At 38.5% G+C, this 20,465-nt stretch overlaps 2 protein-coding genes across 2 annotated transcripts; one reads left to right on the top strand and one right to left on the bottom strand.

Annotated features, from left to right (window-relative positions):
• Positions 1–829: 829 nt before the first annotated feature.
• On the bottom strand, positions 830–3,400 carry tmed3 (transmembrane p24 trafficking protein 3). The gene is made up of 3 exons (XM_010755497.3): positions 3,153–3,400; positions 2,518–2,763; positions 830–2,092 (listed from the first exon to the last, which is right to left on the bottom strand). The coding sequence occupies exons 1-3, from the start codon at positions 3,294–3,296 to the stop codon at positions 1,859–1,861; spliced, it is 624 nt and encodes a 207-aa protein (XP_010753799.1). The 5' UTR covers positions 3,297–3,400; the 3' UTR covers positions 830–1,858.
• A 662-nt stretch (positions 3,401–4,062) lies between these two features.
• Positions 4,063–8,480, top strand: si:ch211-107o10.3 (retinol dehydrogenase 13). The gene is made up of 7 exons (XM_010756530.3): positions 4,063–4,348; positions 5,112–5,252; positions 5,760–5,951; positions 6,224–6,385; positions 6,630–6,746; positions 6,991–7,195; positions 7,355–8,480. The coding sequence occupies exons 1-7, from the start codon at positions 4,276–4,278 to the stop codon at positions 7,449–7,451; spliced, it is 987 nt and encodes a 328-aa protein (XP_010754832.2). The 5' UTR covers positions 4,063–4,275; the 3' UTR covers positions 7,452–8,480.
• Positions 8,481–20,465: the final 11,985 nt, after the last annotated feature.

Here is a 20,465-nt window from a genome sequence, read left to right as displayed (position 1 = left end):
TTAGTGACACTGGATCATATTTTATGGAGCAAATGGTTTTCTTTGATTTTATTCCACCTCGACTGTCTGTGATTTAGTTTCCTAAGTGAACAGTGACTACTTTTAGTTACTACCTTCAGCCAAATGAGTTTGTGGTTGTCACAGTTACAACAGCTGTTGGAAACTACGTCGCTGTCATTGTGAATGCCTCTTCATTTATCTATTTATTTGTTTATTTTCACTAATGTTATAATATATTTTTATTTATTTATTTATTTTAAATAGCTAAGTCTTCTTTGTTTGACAGCTCTTCCTGTCTATTCGGCCGAAGGTAACCAATTAACAGGGTCACACTTTGAACCAAACCACCGGGACTATAAGCTTAGAGCACCAGGGGAATGTATTAGTTGAGGGAGTTTCTTCACCTTCCAGCTTTACTAATGGTTTCATTTCTTTCCTCTACTTTCAACAATGCATGAGCGTATAAATAGTGTAAATGCATTGGAAAAGTAAATCCATTCATATTTAGAGACAGAACTCCTCTTAGATAGGGGTCCTTAACATTCCACTGCATATGACGTTACATATGAAATTAAAGGTGCTGTGCACTAAATTATAGTTCCACAAACTTTTACCCGATTACCTTTACCCCAAAGACAACCCAAACAAAGCTACTAGGGTTTTGTTTAGTTTGGGAGTTTTTTTATCCAGTGTGCAAACAGTCTCTGTTTTTTTCTGACTCTGTTTATATGCACCTGGCTAAAACACAGGACTAGATTTGCACAAAATACTCTGCATATTTAACATGCAAACTGTAATGTGTGAAAACAGCAGATATCCAGCAAGGCTGTTATTTAGACAATTATTTAAATGTGTTTTTTTAATAATAATGTCCACTATGGAAAAAATTACATTTTTATGTAACCTTTGATCTGAATTGACACCCCAATACACATAGTGCCCAAAAATAATCAAAATACAGATCATAATTTGGCATCATTAAGAAACTGGATTTGTCTTTTGACCATAAACAACTTTCAACCTAATTTTACTGGTCTGTTGACAGTTTTAACAGACGGATAAACAAAGAGGACTGAAAAACATAACTTTCTTTGTGAAAATAAAAGTCATGATACTTGGTCAATTAATCATATCCATTGTACATACCACTTACTACGAAATAAAACTGGCTCATAATTATACCTAAACGTGACAATCCAATCAATCAGTAAAAAAGGGAGGCATGTAGCAAACTAATTTAAACATTACATTTTCAACTTAGTAGGAAATGAAAAAAAAAAAGATTTCTTAAGGCACTTTTTGTGAGACACACAAGGACATGAGGGAGACACAGCTCTTACAACTCATAACAGCAACTTTTTGCACATAAATTAAGGTAATAAACATAATACACACTATAAAACAAATAAAACTGACATTCAGAAACAACACCATTTTCTATGTAATTGCTGAGTATCCAGATGAAAATCCACAACAGTGCTACTGTACAGCAATGCATCATTATCATTAACAGATAGACCTAACTAAACCTGCTTCATAATTGTATTTCTATAAAAAATATAATAAATAATCAAGTTTTTGCGAGGTTGAAACATGTCAGTCTCAATTTTCAATACAAGTATGAGTGTTGTTTCTTATCAGTACAGCTTGTTACAAACAAAACAACACAGACAAGGAAAAAGGCAGTCACATGATTGTCTGACACTGGCTAAGCAGGAAATATAAAAAAACTTCCTGAACTATCCCTCTGACAAAGGGCCGGCTGAAAATACTACAAGATGCGTACTAATCTCACTTGGGTGTTCACATTGACGAGTTGCTACCTTGACTTTCTGAGGGCGCATCAAGACTACAAGCTCTAAGTGGTGGCTGCCACAGAGCCTTTCTTCTCAGTGAAGAAGCTCCTGAGCAACATGACTTGACCGATGCCGATGACAAACAGCAGGACGGTTTCTCCAACGGACCAGAAAGTCACCCTCTCGAGGAGATGCTCTGCTTTTGTGCGGTCATGAGCTTCTCTCAGCCTGTACCATGTCTGCGAGTCAGCCACCACCTTCAAGATCTCATGAATGGACACACAAGACGACTCCAGCTGAAAGCAGAAATATAAACGCAGATTAATGAAGAGCACAGCAAAGATCGGGGCAAAACATACAGTGTAAGGTAGGAGCATATATGCAAACACTGAATTATATTGTCCAAACTGCTCCTTTATAGGATAGCACAGTATATACTATTCACAGGCAGGGAACTATAAATGTGGGCTGATATGGGGACAGATGATGGTTTATTCTGTGGTCTAAAAGCTGCATTACTACTTCTAAATGGCTGACTTTTTTAACTCCAGTTTGTGAAAAACCTAAACAGACTGACAACACTTCCGGTACACGATGAGGAGTCAGAACAACAGTGGCTCCACCTGGTGGAAAAGCTAAGTGACAGCCACAACCGGGCCCTCTAAAATGATTTCCAATGCAGCAGACAGATTTTCAGCACCTTGCAGTTCCCCAGACTTACCTGAGTCAGTGCAGTGTTACCAGTCATGCTCTGCAGAAGAGGTTCCTCATCTCCATGTCTGAAGTCCAGGTACACCGTTTTATGTGTAAAAGTGGAGAACTCATTGCTAAAGCAGACCTTGTAGACGCCCTTCATATTTGTGGTGTGAGAGAAGCTGTCATACTGCTTCTTCTTCTCATTATACAAGACATTGCTTTGAGGATCGGTGACGAAGCAGTCCACATCATAGTTTCCTCCTGAAATCACCTAAAAGAAGAGAAAGCGTACTTTAAAAGACACATAATGGATGACAGGACATGCAAAGATAGCTGTGACATTATAAGGCGTTGCAACATCTGGACTGTGCAATATTTAACTGACTCAAACTCAAACTTTGCAGCAAACCAGCTAGATGTGTGAAAGTGGGTATGGTAATACTTTAACATACTTAAAAAAATGTAATTGTGATATTAAAATAATTAATTAGGGCGTTACAAACTGTTATTCTCACCAAAAAACTAATTTTGCATTTTGTAATTATATAAAGAAACAAAAACAAGAGACACAAACCTCTCAAACAACAAATCACAAGCTGCAGGAATAAATTGTAAACACTCAGAGTGAAAGGGAAGTTGAAGCTTTAAGGAGTAACTCACTTGGAAGTCCATGTCAAACTTTACGTCCTTCTCCAGTTCCTCGTAGAAACATTGTTTATCGTTGTCAGGGAGCTCAAACGTGAGCTCAGTCCCAAACACCACAAACACATGCAGCAGCAAGCAGCTCAGTCCCAGGAGGAGCATGGTGGAAACAGAAAATGAACACAGTATAGGACAGTATAAATAGAAACAGCAGCAGGACGCTGATAGTGGTTTTGCAGCTCTGACGTGGCACGATCACGAAGAACTTCCGGGTTATGTTTGTTTATTTATTTATTTTTGGTTAAAAATTAGCCCATGATAATTAAACTGTAAAGTATTACCAAACAAGCCCGAGTATAAACCCTGCATGTAAGACAAACCATTAAAAAATAGTTTAAGCTACGAAATGACAAACCACTGCGACACATTTACAACCGAGTAGTCATGATGTTTGCTTTTCAAAATAAATGCTATACATTTTAAAGTAAGACACAGTTTTTTACCACAAAAAACAACTTGTAATTGAAGAAAAACGTAAACATGTGCATCGACTTTTTAAATAAATGTATGAACTGTACGTTTTTTTTCATTCAGATAGTTTAAAATAGCAATAACACCTGCATTCAAATTCCAAAATAAAAGTACAAAACATCTGTTGCAGATGTTGGTGCACCGTATTTAACTGCTTGACATTTTTGGATTATTTAATCTGTAATACTGCGTGATAGGTAAACGAACAGCAGCATTGTACTACCGTGTGTGTTTTGCAGGGCGTGTGTAAACTGTATTGTCAAACTTGAAACATTAACTCACCATATCTTTCATCCATTGTAGACACAAGGACACAAACATCAACAGCAGCAGCACTGCCACACATTCGTTGCTATGACAACACAGGCTCCACGTTAAACACGACTCTTATTTTGAAAATCCCAGTCGGTGCGCAGCACATACCACACACCTACTCCTGTCCTGCTCACAGGATCCTATTAACAAAATACAGAGATACGGAACACTTCTTGTTCAGGTCTTGACAGTATTTTAACGTGTTATTTTATCTTATTTATAACTTTAATTTTGCGATAATTTCGTTCAAGTAGTTATTATAAGTTGGTTAATATCCAAACCAACAGCCTAAAATATGCAAAAGTGCGCAGAGGTGATAAGGGACTTTGTGAAGAATCATGCGACCGGTCTCATAGTTTTTGTGGCAGGTAAATCAATTCTTTTTTATCATAAGGATAATGTGTAAACTGTGTTTTGTACTCTTCCACATTTCCTTAAATGTCAGCACAAGGGCAGTTATCTAACTCTGAGGATGTCAGTAAGTCTTACTCAAGTGAGTATCCTGTTTCTTACATCCTGGCTGAGACATTCATTGTGGCTGCTGCTTGGTTTGTAAATATCTAAAATCAAATATCAGTACTTGACTCAGCATAGTGTTTTTAGTATAGTAGTGCTTACACTGTTCATATTATTATCATAAAATAAGCCCAATCTGCTTTGGAGCTCAAGTCATATCTGAAATCTTTATAATCAGGGGGTTTAATTCAACATCTTATTTTATGTAAGAGAGTAAGTATTAGTTTTAAAAGGATAACCGTATATATGCATAAGACTGACATGACATCTGTCATGAACATGAAGGACTTTATGAATGTTTATGACTGTTATTCAGATTGTACCACTGTGGCACCACAGTGACACCATTATAAAAGCATTTTAACATTAGCAGACTAATAACAATTAATGCTATTTTAATGACTAACCCAAGTTAGGCCTGCTGTGACATGTTTATGACAGTTAATTAGTTTATTTCCAAGTTGTCATAACAAAGACATCTCAAACAATTAAAAATAACATAATTGACCTGATGACATTTGGCATTCTTCAAGACTACTTCATGCTCATGACAGGTGTCATGTCATGTTTATGACAGTGTCATATCATTCATTACCATGTTTTCTTTCTTTTCAGGGGCAGGTGTACTGGCCTTGCGTAGATGGCTGGCTGGGGGAGTGTGTCGAAGCAAGGTCAGCTTGGATGGGAAAACGGTCCTGATCACTGGAGCCAACACTGGCATTGGGAAGGAGACGGCCCTGGATATGGCCAAGCGAGGTTATACCCACATAGTTTTTAAACACAGTGACCTTTTTGGGTTTTTGTTTTCTTATAACACTGTACTATGTAACTACTAACCAATATAACTACTAAACAATATAACAAATACACACATATCATATGTGTGTATTTGTGGTTTGGGGAGTGTGTTAGACACAATGAGTGTCTAACACACTCAGGATACTCCACCTCTACTGTCTCTCTGTTGGACTGAGTTGTATATTTTCTTATATATAATATTATATTTATTATATTATATACAATACTATAATATACTTCTTGCCCAATTCTTTTTTTAGATACTCCAATTTATTTTTTTGACTTTCTCTCTTCATCTGTAATTATTTTTGCTGAAACAACTGAATTAAACTTAATACTCAATATTTATCTAAGGACTCGTTTTGGATTTACCTAAAGTGACTGCTACCATGACAACTCAGTACCTCTTCCACTATTGCTGTATGAACTTTAAAGTCACTGACACGGTTTCTTATATTTGTTTAGGGGCCCGAGTGATCTTAGCCTGCAGAGACATAACAAGAGCCCGCATTGCAGCTGACGAGATCCGGCAGCAGAGTGGAAACGGCAACGTGGTTGTAAAGAAACTGGACCTCTCCTCTCTGCAGTCTGTCAGAGACCTGGCCAAAGATGTCCAGGAGAACGAGGAACGTTTGGACATACTCATCAACAATGCAGGTACTTCAGGGTGGTTATCCTTTACTTATTTAGCAGAAAATGCAAACATCATACATAGTGTATATAGGGTATATTGAGCACTTTTAAATAACACATCACATCATCTCATCATCAGAAAGAATTTGTAGGACAACTGGCTGTGTTTGTTAGATCTATCCTCTCCCAACTTTTATGGCCAAAAGTGACTTCAATTGAGGGTCAGCTGATGGTGATGGAGGTTATTTATCATAATCAGTTTAATTTCATGTATGCATGTTTTTGTTGATTGTTAGGTATCATGATGTGTCCTAAGTGGAAGACTGAGGATGGCTTTGAAATGCAGTTTGGTGTCAACCACCTGGGACATTTTCTTCTCACCAACTGTCTTCTTGACCTGTTGAAGAAGTCAGCCCCAAGTCGCGTCGTCATCGTCTCCAGCCTGGCACACGAGAAGGGTAAAGAGAATCCTTTAGTCCTTCAACACACCTCTTCATTTTCTGTTTAGATCATTCCATTGTAAAAAAAAAAAAAAAAAAAAAAGAAACAAGAACAACAAAACAAAACAAAAAAAACTGCTTATGAATCTTATGCATTGCATTTTGTGACAGCTATAAAGATAAGATAAAACCGTCATGATTGTTTCTGTGTTTCAAAATGTCATTTCTGCTGAAAGACTACACTGGATTGTTTCTCTTGCAGGGAGTATACACTTTGATGACATCAATCTTGATAAAGACTATCGTCGTGAGAAGAGCTACCGCCAAAGCAAGTTGGCCAACGTGCTCTTTTGCAGGGAACTAGCTGCAAGACTGGAAGGTAATGTCCAAAGTACAGAATGTCCCATCAGTTCAGTATTGTTAAAAAATGTGTAATGCCTGGTATTATTAATCAAATACAAAGGTAAAGATGGCGAGGAATAATCACCTCACATTGCCCCCAGTTTTCATAAATTAGCATGAAGAACAATATTGTACAAATATACACAGATTGTATCTTTAGTTTTTTTAATTTTGTGTTGTGTCTTTTTCTTTGAATGTAAATTGATGGATTCTCTCATTAGGCACTGGTGTGACAGCGTACAGTCTTCACCCTGGGGTCATCCGTACCGAGTTAGGCCGCCACCTGTTCCCTACTTTCGCCCTGTGGCAGAGGATCATAATCATGCCATTTTTCATGCTGATCAAAAATCCCCGGGAAGGAGCTCAGACTACCATCTACTGCGCTGTGGACGAGAGCTTGGCGAACTCCAGTGGCCTCTACTACAGGCATGTATTCGATTCGCCTACTTCTTCTTTAAAACTCACCTCACTGTGAAGATAAATTCTTCACTGAGTGATGTTAACAGTTGAAGAATTCTGTTGTACATCAAATTATATCATGATATACATATTTTTTTATTATATTTTATTTCTTCCATCATATAGTGACTGTGCCCCTAAAATGCCGGCACCACAGGCCTTGGATGATGCCGCAGCCAAGAAGCTTTGGGACCTCAGTGCCTCCATGGTTGGTCTGGCTTAAACACACTCACCTCACCTGCTTTAATCACCCACCGCTTCTACTGTCATTGTTACACGGGTGAATAAAGTACGGCAATTCGTTTAATGAGCTAATGTATACGGGCGTTGCCTTAACAAGGATGATTGTTCAAATAGATTTACTAATGTGTGGAACATTTTTGCACTATTTAAACTCCAGTCAGTTGATTGATTGTATTGATTTATTATTACACATTCTGCAATCATAATTTGTGCTTTATTTTATATCAATAGCAATATGCTGCTATATCCTTATCAAATTAAGGCAATAATACTACATTTTAATCTATTATCTTGGGTGATTGGTTATGTTTTAATGAGCAATTGCTTTGTTTTTTTTTAATTTAAAGTGCTAAAATGCTTATGGGTGAAGTGGGGACTCATTTTGTAATATGCACTGAAAATTCAAAGACACTTTTAAACCTTTAAACTGCAGCTTTTATTTATGAAATCTAACAAAAATTGCCAACGTACATTAAAATGACTGTAAAATCAATTCTCTCTTCACCTCACTGCGAAAACACAACCATCAAAACCGGTAAGCTCACTACGAACTACAAGGAAAGGAAGATGAGAGCCTCACTGTGTACACTTTGAAGAGGCAGACTGTGTTGAAGTAGTGCTGAAGTGTCATAGAAAGTGACCTTATGTGTCAAGAAAGTGGTGAGAGGATTGTTGCACTTCAGAGTATAAAGGCTCGTCCACCAGGTGTAGAGAGGGAGTGGATGCCTCGGGGGCAGAGAGCAGTTAGGAAGCAGCCGGTAAATCCAGAAGACTTGTCAGCTTACTGAGTACCCTCCTGTGTTTGTGTGTGTGTATTGTCCTTTACAGCTTGGTTGCTGTTTGTTGTAACATATAACAAGGTCATTTTGGTGTTTGATTGTTATTATTCTTTGAGATGAGAATTGAACTGTGTGTCTTTGTTAACTCAATTCAAAATGAACAGTACAGAAATATTCAATGGGAACCATCAGGAATGTAATACTGGCAATAAACGCATAATTAAAAGTCAGTTTCCTTTCCTGGCAGTTATTAAATAACAGGCGCAATAACTCATTGATATCGAACTCTTCGAAGATTGGTGGCTGTAAATGAGAAAAACTAATTAAAACGTAGACTTTTAGAGTCACATCCCCACCAGCAGAAACAAAGACAAGAGAATACAGGGTTTTTTTTTATCCCAGTTATCAGCACATACATTTTAAGATGATGATAAAACATGAAAACATGGACATTTGATGATGCCAATCTGAGCTCTGCTACTTAAAATGGAGAGTATAAATATTAATAAAAGGGAATTAGCTGAAATAGCTCACACATTCGAAAGAGTTAAGCATCCCTAAGCTGTTACACACTACTTTTTAAAATAGTCATGAGGTTTCCCCTGTGAACCAACAATTTTGCACAACATTAAGATATCACTTCCTTTGAATTTTCATACTCCTGTCTTTTTGATGTTGATCCATCTTTTTGTACCAACACGCTTATTCTTGTGCAGAATGTTAACTATGGGATGCATTCTTCTGTTTGAAACCATTCACTCATTGAGCTGTAATTAAATGGAAATGCCATGGCTGCATGTTTCTGGGTGTGAGAAACATGTCGGTACACTGGCATGCGTCATATTTAAATTACCTATCACCTAATTTTTCAGTTGACCTGTTACATTATCCTCGGTGTATAGGTTCAATACATTATGTCATGCTGGATAATTGCAGGCTCTCTGGGTTTACTTTTACCCTGCTAGTTTATGAATGTAATGTGAAGAGAACCACTTTCTGAATGCTAAATTATTGCTCAAGTGTGTTTCTGCACAAACACTTGCCTTGCCTGTGCCCTGGACAAAAAGAGCTGCATAGTTGCTAGCGGTGGTCATATTTCTAAGAGATATGACTTAAAACCAGGTGTGCTCAGAGATGCCTGAAGGCAATCCGCTAACAGAAGTGAAAAGATAAACCTTTCCACTTTTCAGTCCTCAATGTGTCCTGCACTAAATCATCTAAACAAAGACTTAAACATTTAATTGTAAACAAATCGTAAGATAGATTACAAAGAAACCTACATGTTAGTGTGAGGGCATTTACAAAGTTCAGGTCCTAAAAATGCATGACATGAAACATATTTTCTTACATCTTTAAAAAGCAATAGATTACAGATCTAGTCATCCATATAAACAACAGCAAAACTAACAGCCTTCAGCATGATAACCAATTATAAATGTAATGACTTCATTACCGCAAAGGCTCTCTGACTCAGATGTGTCTGGTATCTGTAGGTAATGTCATGCACATGCCCTTATCAGTTCTCCGTCCAACGGATACAGAATCTATAGCTGGGCTGGAAAAGTGATAAGGAGATGTGAGCGACCACAGTAGCACAGCTGATAAATCGCTATCATGCTATGATGAAGGACCTATTGTCAAGAGTCCTGGGATGTTTCAGAAGTCCCCCACCATGCACTGCCTGCAGCTGCCATCCCTTTCCGGTTTGAAGTCCTGGTCCTGAAAGAATTGTTCTTGAGGTCTTTGCAGATGGTATGTGTTGGTTTACTTCCATCATTCGCCCACAAAAGAGGTAAACCTGTCAGCTGAAAACCGCTCAGATCCTCACGCAGCGAGGAACTAGTTAAGCTTTAACCCGTCAAAGTGTTTTTCCTGCAGCTGTTGCCCTTCACTGTTTGACTGCTGACAAACTTTTGAGACACACCCCATTGATGAGTTTTATTTCACTTCAGCCCCGCCTGGCTCAGAGGGATTTCTCCGGCTGCCATTGGTTCATACTCAGAACTCGCCATACCTGCCCCCTGGCTCTTGTGGACTGGAGCCAAATAGTTCTTCCAGCTGTCAATCATGGGGAAATCAGCCAGTGGGATGAGAGAGGCCAGGCTTGGCGGGTGTGTTCCCCACAGGTGTGGCTGAGAAGCACATTCCAATATGTACATACCTGTCAGCTCCTCTGGTATTCAGCTGCTCCTAGAAAGACCTCTGTTGACCACTCACTCTCCCCTTTCCTCCTACTGGGCCCCATGGAGAGGTAGAGGGAAATAGCTCCTGTTTCAGCAGCACAGATAACTAATTTTCTATCCATACCATGTATATCCTCAAGTATGCCACTTCCTTTATGATGTCCCTTTGAGGAGGATTACAAGATTGTTTCATGTCATGTATAAAAAGTATTCCAGACAGCCACAGACTACCACAGTTGTATCTCATCATATTCCCTGATATGTGGAGTCAGTTAGTGTACAGGTGCAGGCAGTGGAATGTGACTCCCCCCCCCCAGCAACGAACATCAGATGATCCGCGCCCGTTTTCTCCCTCTGGTGATCATAACGCCTTAATGATAATGTGTGTGAAGTGTACTTTTGTGTTGATTGCCCTGCTGGTATGCAGTCTTCTCTCTCTTTCTCTACTCCAGTCATTTTCCTTATGTCTTTCTCTGTCTTCATCTCTCTCACCTCCTTTGTGGCTCTTCATCTTGAAGTGGATCACCACTCTATCTCTCCCCCCTTTCTCAATTCCTCTCTCTCTCAGAGTACAGAAGTGAACAGTGTATGCCCCAGGCAGGTGTGGGAATGCCGGTTTGCAGAATCCGTGGGCCTAAAACAGAGCAGAGCAAAGCAGCCGTTGCCGTGATTACCTTTGGACGAGTCTGTGCATGTGTTGCGCTGAATCAGTGCAGCCACAGTGACTAAGCTCCTCTGTGTCGCCAGTCACTTACTCATAGTATAGCTGTAGCACTCATCAGACCTTGCTTGTTTTCATTTAAAAAATAATTCAACTTAGAAACAGGCCTGTAACCCAGTATGTGTCCTCACTCAGGCCATAAGAATCAAAAATAAGGTGCATCAAAATATGAAAATGGTAGCACAATAACAAAAAAAAAAATAATAATAACAATAATGTCATAGATTAGTAGTAGTGTAAGCCAAAAGATGCAGGATTTTTCATAACAAAGCATCCAAAATGTGAAATACTCATCAGTTAATATAGTCAATCAGCACTTGCTTAAATAAAAGTATGAATACCACGCTGTGAAAATACTTAACTACCAGTAAAACGCCCATATTTAATACCTTATTTAAGTCTGTAAGTATTGTCAGCAGAATTTAATTGGTGCCAAAGTAAAAGTACATATTCTGCAGAAATGGTCCTTTTAATATTACATACAATGCTTTTTGTAATCATCTTAATGTGTATGTTGCATTTTACTGCAGTAAATGTTTATGGTTGAGCTAATTTTAACTACTTTATGGGTAGTGGGTTGGGTAATTAAATCTACAGCAATATGTCATTCTATAAGATCATATGCTTGAAGCATTGCTGTCCTGTGAGAGCCATGTTTCTTTACAAGTCAACTATTCATTCAAGCTGCTGTTTTCAGCTTTATGACAATGCATTTTCCAGCTAATCCAAGAGTGGAGGCAGTAGTAATATTATGAGATGCATAAAGTAGTATAAAATTGATATTCTAAATACTCAGGTGAAGTACAAGTACCTCAAAATTTGATTCAGTTTCATTTCACCACTAGTAAGGAGTAAGGGAAAAAGCAGAGCTACAGCAGTGAACCTAAACTATGTGTAATCAATAAGGGAGATTGATACTGAGAAAAATTCAAAGCTTTCACTCAATAAAATGTGGCACTGTTGACTATGAGAACATAAAACACGACGTGTACTTTGGGTGATAATAATATATGCTAATTTTACTTGTGTTAACATTACCCATGGAATTAACACCTACAGGTCTAAATGAAACAACCCTATAATATATCACGATATGATAGTTTGATACCTCAACCTCCTCTCTTGTGCTTGTATTTGTAGGAAGAGGAAAAGAGAGTAGATCAGGATCAGGGCTGTCTGTAAGATTTCCAGGGCCTGGGCTGGGAGGAGGATTTTCATAAGGTTGTGAGTGGTGTTTGGGCCCTCAGGCTGTATTCTGTCGCCGGGGATAAAGACATTGTCGAGCGAGCACACAGACAACAGAGAGGTGCTGAGTCAGCTGTCCGCCTGACTTAGCCCACGCTGTGCTGCTCCGGACTTTTCCCGGCACGGTTCCCATCCTCAGGAGTCATGACTCCCACGTTTCTATTCAAAGACGCAAATTCAAATATTCTCATTTTATTTGAACATTGATGACGCACAGTCCTTGATCGTAAAAGCAAAACAATCCAAAAAGTAAGATGGGAGACATTCTCCTTCAAAAAGAGGCTGATGTATGATGGCAACTAAAGATTATTGTACACCATAGCATTTTAAATTATATGCTCAAAATGACACAAATTAGGTTTTTAAAAAATTGTGTTTAGTTTAAAATTAATGTGGAGCCATGAAGGTGTCTTACTATAATTAAGAAAGATAACTACTTTACACGTCTTATTATTTTTATTTTTTTTCATATTTTGACTGCTCAAAGGGAAACAAAAGAGATTTTAATGAAATCTTACCTATTACCATGTAAGGTAGTTAAATCTTTGCTCTTTACCTATAGTAGTCCTCCATTTGGTGGCATACAGCTTTAATGTGCAGCCCTCTTCCACATGGATGGCACTCTGCTCGTAATATTTTGTGATGTCTTAGCATACCATCGAGAGAGGAAGGGCTGCAGCCACCTCTGTTTGCATTGTTGTCGATTATTTAGTTGAGCTCCTCTTGTTAGTGTGAATGTCTAGTGCTAACCAAACAGGCGTCGGCCCTTTCTTTATTCAGTTCCGGAGTTTGTGGGAACATCAGACACCAGGGCCACTCATGTGGACCAGAGGAGATCTGCTAAAACATCTTCTGTCCCTCACTGGGATTAGAGTGGACACATTCCTGTCTCCTGTGCTCTGCGCTAACCGTTCACCAAATTTTATGCAACGCTTTCTCAAAACGACAAAATAACTCTCTAATCTGTACAAACCTCCTACATAATAAGTCAAACACATATTCCTTATCTAAATGAACCATTGATTCATTCAGATGAGGCCATGAGAAAACATGACTACATACCTGTTACACACCGATAAGTTAAATTTAAACATGTTACTGTGATAAATAAGTTCACTGTGCTTAAAAAACTTGTGATAAACTAACATCAATACAAATGACAGAAGCATGACAGAACACAAAAACTTCAAATGTTTTACTTCATGACTGCACGGTACACCAAACTGGTGCTGGATAAAAAACATTTTGTAAATGAGAGACCAATCAAAAGCTTTACCGCAGCACTGCAAACCATACTGTAAATATACTTTCTCATCATATTATCTTCCTCAGCTTCAAGGTTCTGGCTATATGAGGCCATAAAATGTCATCCACACATAGCACGCGATGTTTTCCCTGGCCAGGCAGCAGGGGAAATACCCCCTAGTGCGTTGAATCCTCCCCTGGATGGATTCCAGTGGAATGTCCCTGCATGCTTCCTCCAGCATTGCAGAAGGTTTTCCTGCTCGTAAGGACTCCTGTCGTGTACTTTCTACCACCAGGCCAGAAAGGCCAGAAAGAGAACACCTATTCATTTATTTACTTATTTTGATCCTGAGTCCTTAACCTATAGAGCATTTTCAATGACAATTTGAGTTGTAATGTCAGGAAACTCACAGGAATAACATTAATGATGATTCTGATGTGAGTGTCCATGTCAGAAAACAAGCATGCACAATGGTAGGTGTTTTTGAAAGACTTTTGTCTTGTCTGTGTGTGTGTGTGTGTATGTGTGTCTGTCTCTCTATTTATGTATCTGTGTTTGTATCTGCGAGAGAGAAGGATAAATGGCCGACATTAAAAATGTAGTCTTGATAGTCATTGATATCATACAGAGACTTCAGTAAAGTTAGTCAAAGGCAGGCTTGAGGCTGACAAGCAACCAGGGTCAGCTGCAGGCCAGAGTAATTAGGCACAAGTGACACACAGAAAATCTCTAAATGAAGCCCCTTGAAGGTGGCCAAAAATCACCATCAGCATCCTCATCTCGTGGACGATTTCCTTGCAGATTTTCAGGTGAAAATTGTATAAACTTTGGCCTCGGGAGTTAGAGAAAGAACAGGTGCTCCCTGCTCCTTTTGGAAATTTCTCTTCTCAAATTAACATTGGAGTAGATTGGGCAGGAGATGTTGGTGCATCTTTGTGTCTGACCCCAAAACTATAAAAATGACAGCTTCAGCAGTGTTATCACTGCGACCGCCTCAAATTTTCCTATGTTTTGAGTGGTAATCATGTCTGTAGAGTAACATTTGCGGCCTCAATCGCAGTTTACAAATTTATTTTTTGCCAAATTTTTCTCTCCCTCTCCACTCTAGCGATGATGTTATGCACTCTAGCTCTGGAACACTCTTCCAATACACACCCATTCATTTTTTTGCCGTGTTTTTTGGCGATTTCATAGTAGTCAATTCCCGGACGAGCCGCATGTTTTGATACCTTTTTTGTGTATGTGTGACAAAAACTGCGGGAGGAGTAGCATGCCAAAAAAAGTAATGTATGGGGGCGACGGGGCCAGAGTCAGGCACACTCAAAATTTCTTTCGAAATTTTTCTAGTTTGAATGTAAACTTGAATTTTGCTATTGTCCTGATAAAGCCTGTGAAGCAGAAAGCCTGATGTCTCTATAGTGTAGGTTTTGAGCAACACTACAAAGGGCACAGCAAACACATAGCACATAGCACACATAGTTCTTATTTAAAGTCCTGTAATGACTCGACTCTAATGTTGCCTTTTGGCTGTATTTAGGTGTCACAGCTTGTTATGTAGATGGCAAAAAATAGAAACAAAGACAAAATTATACATCTTGCATCTTGTCTCATATCACTTAATTTAGCTTGTGGAATGCATGACATGTATTTTTGACAAATCTATTTTGGATGTGAGATGAGATGAGATCTGTGTGAAGAGTTTTTAAAAAGTGAGAAAGAGTAAGACATCACATGATTTGTTCCATCTCCAAGGGTGCAATGCCTTCTAGTGGCCTAAAGTGTACATTGACACAGCATGCTAAATGGTTTTAAATAAAGAAAATAGTGAAAAATCACTTGTTAATTATTATTGTCACCTTCTAATGGCCAGTAATGGCTGCTGTGTTTAAACTTTGAAAAGTCTCCTAGTCCCCCTTTGTGCCTGTTGACTGATAGCTGGGTTTTACACTGCAAGTCATTTGGTCAATGGGTTTTTCTGTTCTGACAGAATGAGAGCGACAGTTTTGGACTTTAGAGGCTGTTTCACCTCCATCTCATCCTTGTGCAGTAAAATAAAGATCTTTTACCAGTGTGGAGAATTAAAAGAAATGTGTTCAGGCAGGTGGTGTACGAAACATATGGGACAGATTAGGACTTGCAGAGTTGAAATAGCCAATATCCTACTTTAAAAACTGCTTCAAAAGAATATTAAACTAAACTTGGTTAAGCTTCTGTCACTTTAGAACTCAACAAACTGCATTACTCTAAATAAAGATTTGTTTTGACACGCAGGAACACATCCACATCCAAACCAACAGATTAAAGTGCATTAACACACTCACACATATTGTACTTAAAGTTAGTGTTGATCTAAATTGTGTAGTAATATAAGATATTGTTCATCTATGTGAAGGAAATGTATTTTATCACTACCTAAAACAAGCAGCTATGCTGTTTATTTTAGTCCTTGTTCGGATGTTATATAAATTTCTGTTCATAAGAGGTATCAAATAAACTACACCGATGTCACTTTTTAGGTACCAGTGGAGTGGTAGAGTACACACAGAGCGCATATGTGTTTTCATTTTATATGATCCTTGAGTTTCTTATAATTTACAGACCGATCCTTGGTTCATTTTGACAGGACAAGCAGCACTCAGTTGCCATGGACACAGATCATGTGGGGTTTCAAATAATGTGTCCTTGAAAACAAACTACAGCTTTCTGTTTGTTTGTGAGCATGTGTGTGTGCTTAACTGTTCGGAACATGCAGTACAGTAGTCTGTGTGTGCTCATATGACTCATATAACATGATTTATCCACAGGTGAGAGCAAGCCAGTACAACCAATCATCCAACCAATCTGGATGCTCAGACTTGATGAGCATGTAAAACTAACTGATTCTGTATTACTACAACTACTTGTTGAGATAATTAGGGGTAATTCCAAGACAACTAAAAGTATTACGTCTTTGTATGAGAGAAACAAAACAATACAAGCTCCAGTTTTGTGCATGGAGAAAATAATCTGTAACTGATAGAGTTTGAAAAGCAAGCTTGTCAACCTCGCTGGGACGTGAACAGAAGCAACACTGTGGAGCTTCCAGTGCTTCTGCTGTTGTTGTGCTGTGCTACACCCCTGCTGTTCACTGAAGGGTGAAATGTGATCATGGCGGGCTGCCAGCACACATCAGGACCTGGCAGATGAAATGGCAAGCCCAGCGAACTGAGATCCAACAAGTCTCTACTGTCACTGTAAGCCTCTGAACACTAGAGGGCAAGCACTGCATTTATTTGTCATTGTCTTGGTGATAGAATAGACACTATGATACAGTGAAAAAACTCACATGATATACAAAAAAATTGGAAACCAACCCTAGTTTTCATTCATTCATTTTTGTGATAAAGGCAATTTGGTTGAACAAAAGCCTTCCTAGTATGACGCTCACCTATCCCATCATTTCCTAACAACACATCCTAAAAAATTTACTAAAAGTTAATTTTGTATAGTGTTAATAAATGTTTGGTGTCTATTTCTGTCCCTAGAGCGATCAATGCAGTCCTGTGGAGCAACACACTGATAGGGATTTAAGCTTCATACCGAGAATTCACTTTAAGTTTTATGAGATTTACTTAGACTTGGATAACTTGATAACTGCACATGAGCCAAGCACAGGGATCATTTGTATACATGTCTGTATCATACTCAGAAAAAAGGTTTGCCTTATGGGATACATAATCCTGTAAATGAGTATCATCTCATCTGAACTTTGGCAGTACTAAAAACATGCACATTAGATATTTCTTTTTTGAAAGTTAATTTTGTACCCCTGCCATTTGTATCTTCACATGTATGTACCCCAAACGTGCCTTTGAACATCTTTATAGTCATCAAGTAACAGAAAAAGAAAATTACAACAACAGAAATGTTCTACGGAAAGTTACAAGTGAATTGAAAGAGTGATGCAACTCTGAATTAATACAAACACCAAACGAGATAAATAAGTTATATATTCTCCATATATGTCATAGCAGGTCAACTACCAACTAAAACAGAGGGGATTTTCTGACACCTGGTGGATAGATGACATCTTTACAATCACTTGTTCTGTGTGTCAGTGGTCCACTTCTCTGGAGGCACTCCTCAGGTCCCACACCCTGCTGGATATCTGTAAGTAAACTATTCAGCCTCAACATGGCATGTCATACAGTAGGCAGGAACTCCCCATATCATTCACACACACACACACACACACACTCTTGCTTTTTCTTGATATGAGGAATGCACAGATTGCAATCATGCCTGTCACCCACCAGGACAAAAATTAAGAGAAACCATATATCAAAATATATTATGAAGAAGCATAGAGAGTGGCCATGGTTAATTATATTTTTTACACTGAACACAGTATGCTGAACAACGTGCGTTTAGCAGGTGTAACATGCACTTGCTAAACAGTGACCTCTAGTGGCAGGAAAGACATTTGTACAAGACCCAACTGGTGACTTTAGGACAATCCACAGCTGCAAACCACAGCTTGAGGACACAGCAGTAAGTTGAAGAGGCTGTGTGACTTGTTCCAGACAACATCGTCTTAAGCTCTAAACAAAGAGAGTTGATGACAGAACACGCAAGACTGGAGTTATTTTACAGACCCAGCTGTTGTCCACTAAGCGCTAACTAATGATATGTAATCATTATTGTGTTAGTTACTTTTCTGGAAGAAAAAAAAGTGAATGATGTGATGTGTGAATGTGAACTGTCTGCAACTCACTGTCATTATCTGCTGCTGAATGCTGAATTTTGTTGTGTATTGAAGGAAATGCACTACTACACATGCAGTGATCTGTAGCATGTTAAATTCAGTTTCATGATAGAAAAATGATCCTGAAGGAGGACAGTGATATGAAAGATTCATTTCAGCACTGCCCCCAGAAATAATCTAATTATAGATCTAAATTAGTTGCCTCATGCATTGTTAAAAAACAACTGTAACTACTCTTAAACATATTATTAATTATACAGGTAATGATCATGTTTGCTTAGCAATGTTTTTGTTCAGATGTCACCAAAAAAACAAACAAACAAAAAAAAAACATATGGTTTTGTAGATGGATGGATCTCTTAAAGTAACAAACAAAGAGCTGATGCTGCAAGACCCACGGCTGTGACACAGCAAGAGAAAAGGATTTTAAGAAAACTGCACAGGTCAGACGATCTATTCCTCCAGTTATATGTTGAACTTCAGTATTGGGCCTATCCCAGTTTATCAGCGTGTTCATGCACTGTTGTGCACTGCAGGCGGTGAGTGCCAGTTCTGCTGCAGTTTTGAAACTAAGTGAGGCATACTCTGGTAGGTTTATTAGTCCCCCCTCCTTCTCTCTCTCTCTCTCTCTCTCTCTCTCTCTCTCTCTCTCTCTCTCTCTCTCTCTCTCTCTCTCTCTCTATCTCTCCTCAGGGCATGGCAAAGGCAAACTGTGGAGAGACACTGCCACAAATAGACTCTCTAAATATGGAGGGCTTCAGTCAAGAGAAAATGCATGATCGAATTTTGGGCCTCTCCACCAAACACGGCTTCTATAAAAGGAACAAGACAGAAGAGAGGCAGAACAGTTGATGTCACTTTCTGCTGAAATATGTGTGCTTGCACCTGTGTGTGTATCCAGTAAATGTGAAATCATCTGTGTTCATAAGGCTACAGCCTTGCCTTTCTAAGTTTGCTTCAGTGATATTTTTTTCTGACAACAAATAACCAGAATATAAGCAGCAGATTTATGACACGCTTATAATGAAGATCATTTACAAGACAATAAGTTTAAAGGTTAAATGAATTGCTTGTAGAAGCAAAAGGTTTGGGAAAAATTAACAGACAAAAAGTTTAGATCACAGAAACTGGCATTAATATTTGCCATAATGTGAAATGTCCCAAGTCCCCATAGCAGTATCTACCATCAGGATGTCCTAGGTGTCATTCTGGGGGTCCAACATGGCAGTGGACCCTTGCATGTTCAAAAATAAAATAAGTCTTAAATGGGAAAGTCCCATTACTGATTTATCTGGTTGAAAACTGGAATTCTGCAACAGAACAATCAGGTTTACATTACATTACATTACATTACATTACATTACATTACATTATATTGCATTTAGCAGACGCTTTTATCCAAAGCGACTTACAGAGGAGGACATAAGCTGAGAAAGGTGTAAAGGAGCCCAGAGTAGTTGTTAGTTTTGTTAGTTTTGTTAGGTTTATTGATCAATCGCTTCATTGATTAGCAGCCAAATCAACAGATACAGAGCAACATTAACATCATTTGGAGTTGTGTTACTGTCCACCTGATGAATATAAGTCCAATATTCACTCTCCCTTTGGTTCTTACCAACTGGGAGATATCTGACTCTGTAGCCGTTAAATGCTCCACTGTGTTCACCAGTTGTTGTTTGGTGCTGAGCAGATAGTGTACAGTGGGTTTCTTTCACTACTTCCTGCAGCTCAAATCTAACTGTAAAGGTAGGATTCAGAAAACCAAAGCAAAAAGGCACTATAAAGCTTTTTAGAACTGAAGAGAACAGCAGCGTCAGGTGATAATCAACTTCTTTGACTTCATCCCTACAAAAAAACCCTCACATACAAGTAGTCATGACATGTATTGTTTATTTTGTTTGTTTATTATTGGTGAAATAGTGCAACACAAAAAGACATTGGACATAAACAAGATAAATATAATGGAGAGATATATAGACAATAAAAGAGTTAGACTGATGTATGTAAAGATATGATAGGGGTTACAAATTAGACGAGTAAATAGGTAATGTGTTGTTTGGAGATTGAGATGTGGAG

This window comes from Larimichthys crocea, chromosome VIII (assembly GCF_000972845.2).
Source record: "Larimichthys crocea isolate SSNF chromosome VIII, L_crocea_2.0, whole genome shotgun sequence".
In the NCBI taxonomy this organism is placed as follows: Eukaryota; Metazoa; Chordata; class Actinopteri; family Sciaenidae; genus Larimichthys; species Larimichthys crocea.
Note: the sequence above shows the minus strand (reverse complement) of the source record. Positions and strands in the feature narration are given on the sequence as shown.